General features: G+C 40.1%; 1 protein-coding gene across 2 annotated transcripts in view; it reads left to right on the top strand.

Moving 5' to 3' along the window:
* The first annotated feature begins 524 nt into the window (after positions 1-524).
* Positions 525-10,789, top strand: part of LOC127421095 (nectin-2-like) — a 184,840-nt gene continuing 174,575 nt past the window's right edge. Inside the window, exon 1 of one of the 2 annotated variants that reach the window (XM_051663858.1) lies at positions 525-1,024. In XM_051663858.1, coding sequence (XP_051519818.1) covers positions 961-1,024 — 64 coding nt within the window. In that variant the 5' untranslated portion in view covers positions 525-960. The remainder of the gene's footprint in view (positions 1,025-10,789) is intronic. The other variant, XM_051663860.1, reaches the window with a different exon arrangement.

Below are 10,789 nucleotides of genomic sequence, written 5' to 3'. Positions count from 1 at the left end.
TTTATGCATCATCGATGGGGCCATGTGTCGCGCGCTTTGTATGCCGATGAATGTGGGCGCGTAATTGCACAGAACTGTCAATAGATGGCACAGCGAGGTCAGTGATTAGTATGCAGACCATTCCCAGCGGAGAAATGAACTTCTAACGTTCTATGAACGTTCTTTTAAGGTTTCATGTTTTCTAACGATACATTAACCTTCCCCAAAACGTTAGAGAGTTTTTGTGTGACAACCGAATAGACTATTGAACGTTATCTAATGGCTATTTTTAGGTTTATTTCGCAGAATCACTTGATTTCATTATTGTTGACCTAATAGTCATGTTTTCATTATTTTTCATAAACGTTCCTGAGAGGTGTCTGATCAACAACAATGACTGACAAGTGTTTTTCCTATTCAGAAACCACTGTAAGACATAAGAGAGGTTTGAACAAGCAAAAAGGCAGTGGGAAAACTCTTCTGAATGGTGGTTTTCTGGCAAGTTTCGCCTAATAACAGTTCTCTTAACGCGGAAACGTTTCCTTGAAAAACCGGAATACCGGGTCCTTCCGCGTAAAACCTTAATCGAGCAAACCAAAGTTCTAAACTTCAATGCCGTGCATTCCGGCTATGACGTGACTCTATTATGACATCACAACCAATTCCATCGGGTTGCGTTCGGCAGCGTTTGATCGAACAGAACAAGTCCGTGGCAGGCAGACAGGGCTCACGGCATTCCACTGTTCCGTATGTGCACCATCACGGTCACAACAACATACCTGTACACACTCAGTCCTCACAGGGAGGAGGGCTTTAGTAGCTGTTGATATACGTTGGAACAGACTGTAGACCGAGAGCTTCTGATCTAACGAGTGGGTCATTTACATCCCGTCTCCGGTTCACGCCGCAAAGTGAATTTACGACAAAGTTTTGAGGATTTCATTGTCAACCTTCCGGACTACGCTGGATTGCAAGAGCGGAATGAGCGACTTTACGATGATAAACTGTTGCCTGATTCTTGGCGCGTGTCTCCTGTCCAGTCAAGGTAATGTGACACCGCAACTTGTGGGTTAATCTTTGTTCTGTCCGCCAGACATCGCGTGCTCGTTTTACTCTTTGGTTATTTTGAAACTGTCAACGTAAAACATTTTGCGCGATGTTTACCGACATTGAGAGCGTAATGAGATGAAGTCTGTCGTCCCGAGTGAATTGACCCGCAACTCGCACGTATGTGTTACGCTCGTGCACGCTACACTTTACAGATCTGATTAACTGGGTTACCCTGGTGAACTTCAGACTGCGACTGACCGTAGCCCGTATCCATTGTGTCGGTACGCCATATTACGCAAGGTGTGGCCTGTCGTGATCAATTTTTGTTCTAATGCTGTTCGACAGCAGGTGTGGTTTTGTCTCACTTTATTTTTTAATGTCTAATTAACACTCTCTTACAACATCAGTTTGAAACTCTCTTTTTTTTTTTTTTTTTTTTTTTTAATGTCATTTATAAATTTGTTGACTTGTAAAAATGCAACATGGAATTGTTATTAGTACCACTTGTGGTTAACGACAGCGCTATAAACGTCTCAATTGTATACTTGTTTAATGGGTCAGATACTGTCAGGCTATATATATATATATATATATATATATATATATATATATATATATATATATATATATATATATATATATATATATATATATATATAAAAAATAATAATTTCAATTTACTGTTCCACATATAGCCCATAAGCTCAATCGACAACATTTGTGCCGTTAAAGATAATAAAATAATAATAATAATAATAAATTTGACTCGTTATTTTGTTTAAAATTGGCTCAAATCGGTTTCAGTGAGACACTTATAATGAAAGTGAATGGGGCCAGTGCATAAACATTAAAAACGCCATGCTTCTATGTTATCGTGAATTTAAATCAAAATCTCCTAACCTTATGTGTAAAGCTATGTCCGATATTACAACTTTATTACGTTGTCATAACGCAAGTATACTTTGTAATCTGGTAAACGCTGTAACGCCTACATTTCTATCACCCTAAAATCATGTTCACACATTATGTTTACATTTTGTGGCTATACTTTTGAAATGGTGTAGATTTTAATATTTTTAGACTGGCCCCATTTGCTTTCATTGTAAGTGCCTCACTGTAACCACTTATTGCTTTTTATTTTTATTTTTTTATAATCGAGGGACAATTCATTTATTTTTGTGGTAATCAACATTATGCCACAAATGCTATCGATTGAGCTTAACTATTAAACCTGGATTATTCCTTTAGTTTGCCACTCTGGTTTTGTTGTAGTATTGGCCTTTGGTGGTTTTTCCTGGTGGTTTCAGCATCACAGTGCTTTGGTGTCTTTGCCTCTGTGTGGCTGGTTTGCTTCGATAAGACCTGTCTATCCGTGTGCTGGTACACGGACAAGGGAGGGGAAACTTGATGAGATACTCGCAACACATGGCTGTAAATGATTCTGTATTCCAAGGAGCCCCCCCCGTGCATGTATATGACAAGGGGGGGGGCTGTGGGATAAATGAGTTTTTGGATGGATGGATGAATGGTGGCACGGCAATTAGTCATGCAAAGATTGCAGTGCGTGGGCACACTGAGGTCTGCCTATTAATTTCTTTATGGGATAAGGCATTTTACAGCAGGACCTGCGGTGGGTTATTACCATGCACAAGCCTTTCCTCTGCTTGCTAAAGACTTTTGGTACCCCATTAATTTTGTTTCTACCTGTCAAAGGTTTGTGTTAGTTCTTAGAGGGGATCTTCGGGGGTTGAGGTGCAGGTTCCTCATGGTTGTCATGGAGACCACTTTTCAGGGGAATATGATGGCATCCACCTCGTTTTGGGGTCTTTTGAGTGGAATTTTAAACATTAAATACGGAGTGTTAAATTTAGCTTGGGAACACCAAAGTTGAGAACAAATGGAAGTAGATACATTTCATATTGACTCTCCTTGGTATTCCATTACTGTCAAATGGAACAAATGTCAGAGCTGCAGCAAAGAGCTGCTCTTGCACACAAAGGCATCATAATGTAGTTTCCTTGAATTTCTTTTGTTTTCACCCCTGAACAATAAGCTTCTCTGCCAACAGGTTTCTTAGAACAAAAGACCTGTGTCTGCATTGTCCAAAGGAGAGTGTAGAATGAAACTAACACCTCCACAAGAAACCTTTTGCTGTCTTCTCTTCTAACACTCACCCACACCCACGTTGAGCATGCAAGAGGGACTGAAATTGCTAACCCTTTGAATGAGTGCTCTTTCCCTGCACCCCTCCTTTATTTCCAACAAGCGTTCAAAGCTGCGTCTCAAGTCTTTGTTCTGGTGGCTTTAGTGATTGGTCGCCTACAAGACCCCTCTGTCTCTGCAGCTTCCATTGTTTATGAGTGTCTGAGAGTGGAGTAGGGGAGAGCATTTTTCTGAGTGCACAGACAAAAAAGTTCCCCCGTCTTTCATGGATTTGCCTTCCTCTCACAGTCACGCACATGGTTTGCACATCATTATGCCACTTCTGGATGCTACTACTTTAGAGCTGAAACCTTTTCCCAGGTCTCTTTTGTAATGTAGATTAAATTTGAAATGACTGAAAAGACCCAAAGAATGGAAAACTGCTACTGAACGGAGGTGAAAATGGTTTGATTCAGACAGTCTTGCTCATTGGGCTTGAATAAATGCTGCAGCCATAAATGAAGTTTCAGATGTTGCTGCATAACAGATGGAAAATCTGTTCTGTGTCACTGTCTGTCATGTAATTTATCTGTTTGTCTCATCCCCCCCCCCCCCCCCAACATTCTCTGATCACACGGGAATTCGCCATATTTTTTCTGAGAGTTCCAGTACCCTAGGACTGGACACGTTATGCTGACCAGCGCCATCTCCTGTCAGACACATTTTTCCATTGGCTTGGTTTTAGTTTATAAAATATGCATTCCTCTTAACCATCACATCCTGTTCAGCTAAAAACAACTCTTAGCGTCCCTCTGTGCTGTTGTGAGCTATCAAAAGTTATCGCTTTGGCCACTAGTGGCAGTGTTTTGCATTTCGGTATGCACAATCCGATTTTTAGCTGAAGAAAAGCCAACATACTGTTTCCGTTTTCACTGTGAGATCAATCTGCAATGTGAACCTAGTCTCTGTGTCTTGACTTTTTTTCTCTGTCCTCCACTGTTCTGCATCAAGGTGGTCATACAGTGCAGTTAGTGAAGGCCAGAGGACTTCTGGAGCCAAGCTGTGCCATCTTATCACCCACCACTTTGCCTGATAAAATGAAGGCTAAAAGAGAGGGATTTTTTTTTTGTTGTTGTGTGGGCTCGAATATCAGCCTTTCCGTGACCCTGGACTCGTTCAAAGGGTTTTATATTCTGTCTTCAAAACCTTCCCAAGCCTTCATCACTTCTAAAGAACCTTTTAGCAAAGACCTACAGAGTTCTCATTATATTATAGAGCTTGCAAGGAAGCATTGCATTAATATTCCTCAAACATTAAGGTTGGAGCTTTTTCTAAATCCCTAACTGGAGTATTAAACTTGTGCAATTAATTCAGCCCAAACCACTTGACGTAGATACTCCATTCAAACTTCATTTTGTAATCTCCGCATGTGTGATCTATTTTTGGTTTTTCTTTTTTTATGAAGAGTTGAGATGCAAGTCTGAATTTCCCTTTGTCTTACATTGATGGAATGTTCAGTATTTTCAGCATTTTCAAAACGAATGGCCTCCGATGTCATAATTTGCAAGCTGAATTGTTATTGGTCTGTTCCTCGCATCAATCTGATGATATTATGTTTTGATCATAGCTGACTGAATACATGATGCATGCATTTTATTTACACAACCAAATATTAAAGCCTTACAACTATTTGTTTGCTGCCTTGCAAGCACTGGTATTTTTTTGGGGGAAATGCAAATCTAATTCTTCATTGTAGTTAACACATGTTAAAATGCAGGTAAGTTGACCTTTCATCTGTCCGATGCACTTTTGGGGGGCAGTATATGTTAACAGCCTTTTGCAGGAGGTAGCACACTACACTAATTTAGAGCCTCTTGAGGGAGGAGTTGAAATTCTTAACATCTGTTTGTCTTCAGAAGCTGGCTGCTTGATTGACTTTCTTTGCCATACGTCGTTTGTGTTGAGGCTTTTAATTGTACTGGTGGACATGCAAATGAGTATTTGTTTAAATTCTTTTAAAGTGGATTTGTTTTTTTTTTTGTAATTTACTGCTGTTAACCTCATTATGAACAATACATTTCTATCATCAAAAAGAAGGCAGGACGGTTTGCACAATCTAATTTTCCAGTTTCGTTTTATCTCTGAGACGAGTTTGAAGACCATGTCAATTGCTAGTTGTAATTAAGGCTTGTTGCATTACACTTGGGGAATGACGATAACCTTTGAGTGTTCAAAATCAGTTGCCAGGAACTGAATAACACTTTAATGTTTGAGTTAAAAACTCAATCAAAATTGTCCTCATTTACTTTTCTCAATGCATTTTCCTGGTCTTGGTATAAATTATTCATTGGTGCATGTTATTCCAAAGAAAAGTCTTTAGTCAAAATATAACTTGCTCTTCTTATGAAATGACTTTTCAGTTGATGGCATCAAGCCTTATTTTTCAACCCATCCCCTCCTACCATTCTGGTATGTAACATCCACTTTTCACAATCCAATCAATTCCCGATGGGGGGGAAATCCCACCCTACACTTTTTTTTTTTTTTTTTTTCTGGCTGCATATCCCATTTCATTCATCTTGCAGTGAAATCGGAAACAGTAGTTTTACTTTTCTAAAATTGGTCTGTGCAGATTGAAATTTGAAACACCGCTCCCAGTGGCTAAAGCGGTAAGTGGTGGTGGTGTTGTTCTCAGCTGTAATCCAGTGAAGAGTAATGCATATTTAATAAACTTTTCCCCCACCCCCCCAACCTAAACCTAACCATCAGTGGAGTAAACCATTTTTGTGAGTGGGGAAAAATATAACCCTGAATTGTGCTGATCACTGATTATGCGAATGCAGTTCCCTACAACTCTGTACACTTGACATTGCATCACTAAGCTGATGCTATGAGGAGTGTCCTTCTGTACGACCTAGTTGAAACCTTTCTACAATAGGCTTTTATCACACTTCCGCATTCGCAGAGCAGAAGCTTCACTTAGTAGCGTAAAACGACTTCCGCTGCAGTCCGTTTCAATGGCAGTGCCCGCAGCGTGGCCTATTTATGTACAATTAATCTCAAATACTTGATCTAAACATACCTACCTCACTTTACAATCATTATTCGGGGATAATGAAGTATAGAAAAACGATGTCATGTTTTATTTTAAACCGCATTTATGTGAGCAGGGACCACTTCAGAGGATAAGTACTTTTTTTTATTTATTTTTTTTTTATTAGAGGAATATAATAAAGAGTACATTTTACACCTTAAAGAGCATTAGAACAAGACAAGGGTATACAGTAAGTCACAAAGTATATTCCGAGTAAAGATTCTACAGAGTATTTGCTATTTGTTGATTGCATTGCTTTTCATGTACTTTATATAATCTCCATGTATGATATGATCCATTTAAAAATGTTCGATTACAGAAATTAACTGGTTAAATCGTTGTAAACGGAGTTATATCCTCATGGTTTGAGTACGATGATTGAAGCATCGAATCGCGACTGAATGCAATGTAAATAAAACATGGAGCTGAAACTGTCCCAGTGTCTACAATTGTATTATATTCACACAGTAGATGAGCATGCTGCAATAGTGAAAACAATGACATTAAAACACTTAAACGCTATCTCTTCGGACTTAAAGTTGAGCACAATAATCCTCTGGGAGTAAGCTGAACATCGTGTGCAGCTCCTCAAAAACTGGGAAGACTTCGCGCTGATAATCGCCTCGTTTATTACACATTAAAGTGCTAGATAACGCATGGTGAAGTGCATGTTACTCCAAAGAAATGATTAAATGATGTTTACTGCAAAGTGCATCCAAGTTGGCTTAATTTATTTAGAAAAACTGCGACCACCCATAGACGGATCGATGGGTGGATGTTTGGTTGCGGTACATTTCAGAGCCGGATGTAACGACACACGGACTGTGATAAAGGCCTATTGCGGCAATTCTCAAATTTGGCTATGGTGTTTAAACCCTGCCATTTTAGATGCAAAGCTGTCCGGTATAATTGTGACTGTGCAAACACCATTCCTCAATTTTCTTCCTTCAAAACAGCGATACATCTCTGGTCTAGAAGTGGGCAGGATCTTCACTGCAACAAGAAGACTCTACTCCTCTGCAATGTTCCGGTGAATATTTACTCTGCTTCGCTGGTGAATGGGCCGCTTCAGCATCCTGATTCCCCGCAGTGCTGTGTGCACGCGCGTCTTCAAGATGTCGTTCCGTAAGTGTTCATTATGCGAGGGATTCATCTCGCCGTCAGATCAGCATGAGAGCTACATTTGCTCTCTGGTCCGCTCCCACGCAGAAGCAGCTCTTATGGAGACAGACTGCCCTCACTGCGAGGGCATGAGTCTCAAGACGCTTCACTTGTGAATCGACCCTCGTCTGAGGGACGATTCAGCCTCCGCACCCTCCCACCCACCTCTTGTGACTCGGTTTAATTCAGTCTGCTCTGACGTTCTGGATTCTGTTGCCCCATATAAGTCTAAGAGACAAAGTTAGGACACAGCCCTGGTTTAATAATAATACTCCCGCTCTCAGAGAGGAGTGTAGAAAGACTGAACACAAATGGCAGAAAGACAAGTTGCAGATATGTTATGAGATGTTGAGGGAATGCTTATCCAAGTATCATAAAGCAGTTAAAATGGCAAGAGCAAATTATTTCTGATTATCTTGAACAGACCTAGAGTTTTATTCAACAACATCAGTACTAAACCCAGTTACTACTGTTTTTCCGGATCCATCAGACACTTGTGAATTTGTAAAAAAGAAAAAAAAGAGAACTTTGAAAAATGTATGACATAAGATCATCCATCATACAAGTGTAGCCCCTCTGCTTTTATGGCATGTCCTGATATCTTCAATTGGTTTAGTATCCCTTTCACATCTAAAAGAGATTATCACACACTTGAAGACTCAGTTCTCCCTGTGATGTGGTTCCTCCTCACCTTAAAGAGACGGTAGATGTTTTTGGTCCAAGTATTCTGTCAGTTGTTAATAGCAGTCTGATTGGTAATGTTCCATCTAATTTTAAGCATGCAGTTATCCAGCCCCTCATTCAAAAGACCAGTTTAGATCTGTTGGACATCTCCAAACTTCCATTTATGTCAAAAGTTTTGGAAAAGGTAGTTATTACATTTTAACTGTTTTTGATAACTTTCAATCGGGGTTTAGACCAGGTCATAGCACAGAGTCAGCTCTCCTAAGGGTAACAAATGATGTTCATTGATTTTATTGGATCTTAGTGCAGCTTTCGACACAATTGATCATGCTGTTCTGATTGATTTGGCTAAAACAGGATGTTGGTATTCATGGCATGGCCTTAAAGTGGTTTATTTCATATTTGCATTATAGAACATTCTCTGTAAAAATTGGAAAATTCTCATCTGCAGCATCTATTAAATGCGGGGTTCCGCAAGGTTCAATTTTTGGACCAGCTTTATTTTCCTTATGCTACCCCTCAGCTCAATACTTAATAAATGCAATGTTTTTTTATTTTATCACAGCTATGTGGATGATACTGTCATGTATTTTGTTGATTTTAATGTATTACTTTGAAAAGTTTAGTTCCTGTTTTCATGTCATGTGTTCCTGGTCATGTGATGTCCTGTGTTCCCTCCATGTTCATTGGTTCATTTGTTTGATTACAGTGCATCCGGAAAGTATTCCCAGTGCTTCACTTTTTCCAAATTTTATGTTACAGCCTTATCCCAAAATGGATTAAATTCATTTTCCTCAATTCTACAAACAATGCCCCATAATGACAACGTGAAAGTTTGTTTGAAATCTTTACAAATTTATAAAAAAAAAAATCACATGTACATAAGTATTCACAGCCTTTGCTCAATACTTTGAAGCACCTTTGGCACCAATTACAGCCTCAAGTCTTTTTGAGTATGATGCTACAAGCTTGGCACACCTATTTTTGGGCAGTTTCTCCCATTCTTCTTTGCAGGACCTCTCAAGCTCCATCAGGTTGGATGGGGAGCGTCGGTGCACAGCCATTTTCAGATATCTCCAGAGATGTTCAATCAGGTTCAAGTCTGGGCTCTGGCTGGGCCACTCAAGGATATTCACAGAGTTGTCCCGGAGCCACTCCTTTGTTTTCTTGGCTGTGTGCTTGGGGTCGTTGTCCTGTTGGAAGATGAACCTTCGCCCCAGTCTGAGGTCCAGAGTGCTCTGGAGCAGGTTTTCATCAAGGATGTCTCTGTACATTCCTGCATTCACCTTTCCCTCGATCCTGACTAGTCTCCCAGTTCCTGCCGCTGAAAAACATCCCCACAGCATGATGCTGCCACCACCATGCTTCACTGTAGGGATGGTATTGGCCAGGTGATGAGCGGTGCCTGGTTTCCTCCAGACATGATGCTTGCCATTTCAGGCCAAAGAGTTCAATCTTTGTTTCTCATGGTCTGAGAGTCCTTCAGGTGCCTTTTGGCAAACTCCAGGCGGGCTGTCATGTGCCTTTTACTGAGGAGTGGCTTCCATCTGGCCATACAGGCCTGATTGGTGGAGTGCTGCAGAGATGGTTGCTCTTCTGGAAGGTTCTCCTCTCTCCACAGAGAAATGCTGGAGCTCTGTCAGAGTGACCATCGGGTTCTTGGTCACCTCCCTGACTAAGGTCCATCTCCCCAGATGGCCAGCTCTAGGAAGAGTCCTGGTGGTTCCAAACTTCCATTTACAGATGATGGAGGCCACTGTGCTCACTGGGACCTTCAGTGCTGCAGAAATCTTTCTGTACCCTTTCCCAGATCTGTGCCTCGATGCAATCCTGTCTCGGAGGTCTACAGACAATTCCTTGGACTTCATGGCTTGGTTTGTGCTCTGACATGCACTGTTAACTGTGGGACCTTATATAGACAGGTGTGTGCCTTTCCAAATCATGTCCAGTCAACTGAATTTACCACAGGTGGACTCCAAGTTGTAGAAACATCTGAAGTATTCACAGCCTTTGCCATGACACTCAGAATTGAGCTCCTGTATCCACTGATCATCCTTTGTGTTTTTTTTTTTTTTTTTTTTTAATTTTTTTTATAAATTTGCAAAGATTTCAAAAACTTCTTTTCACATTGTCATTATGGGGTATTGTTTGTAGAATTGAGGAAAATAATTAATTTAATCCATTTTGGAATGAGGCTATAATATAACAAAATGTGGAAAAAGTGAAGCGTTGGGAATACTTTCCGGATGCACTGTATCTTGTTTGGAGTTCTTAGTGTTTATTGGTTATCTTTGTCATGTGTTCCCCATGTCCAAGTATTTAAGCCCTCATGTTTTCCATTGTCCTTGGTTGGGTATTGTGTGTTTTGTAACGTGTTATGCTATGTCAAGTCTAGTCAAGTTCATGTTTTTCATTCCTGTTTATAGTTGGGGTTTTTGGATTTCACTTTTGATAATAAATTGCACTTGGGTTCTTCATTTCTTTGTCATTGCCAGCAGCCAAACGTTACAGATACTCGAATGTAACTTCCTTTTAAGTCGGGTGATGATGGCTCTTAAATCTCTTTGACTCCGTATGATAAGTTGGATGGATAAAAACGTTCTACAATTTAATGAGAATAAGACAGAGAATTATTTTTAATCAAAATGGAAGTGTACAGGACATTACTAACTGACTCAA

Source organism: Myxocyprinus asiaticus, chromosome 30, assembly GCF_019703515.2.
Source record: "Myxocyprinus asiaticus isolate MX2 ecotype Aquarium Trade chromosome 30, UBuf_Myxa_2, whole genome shotgun sequence".
NCBI lineage: Eukaryota > Metazoa > Chordata > Actinopteri > Cypriniformes > Catostomidae > Myxocyprinus > Myxocyprinus asiaticus.
Note: the sequence above shows the minus strand (reverse complement) of the source record. Positions and strands in the feature narration are given on the sequence as shown.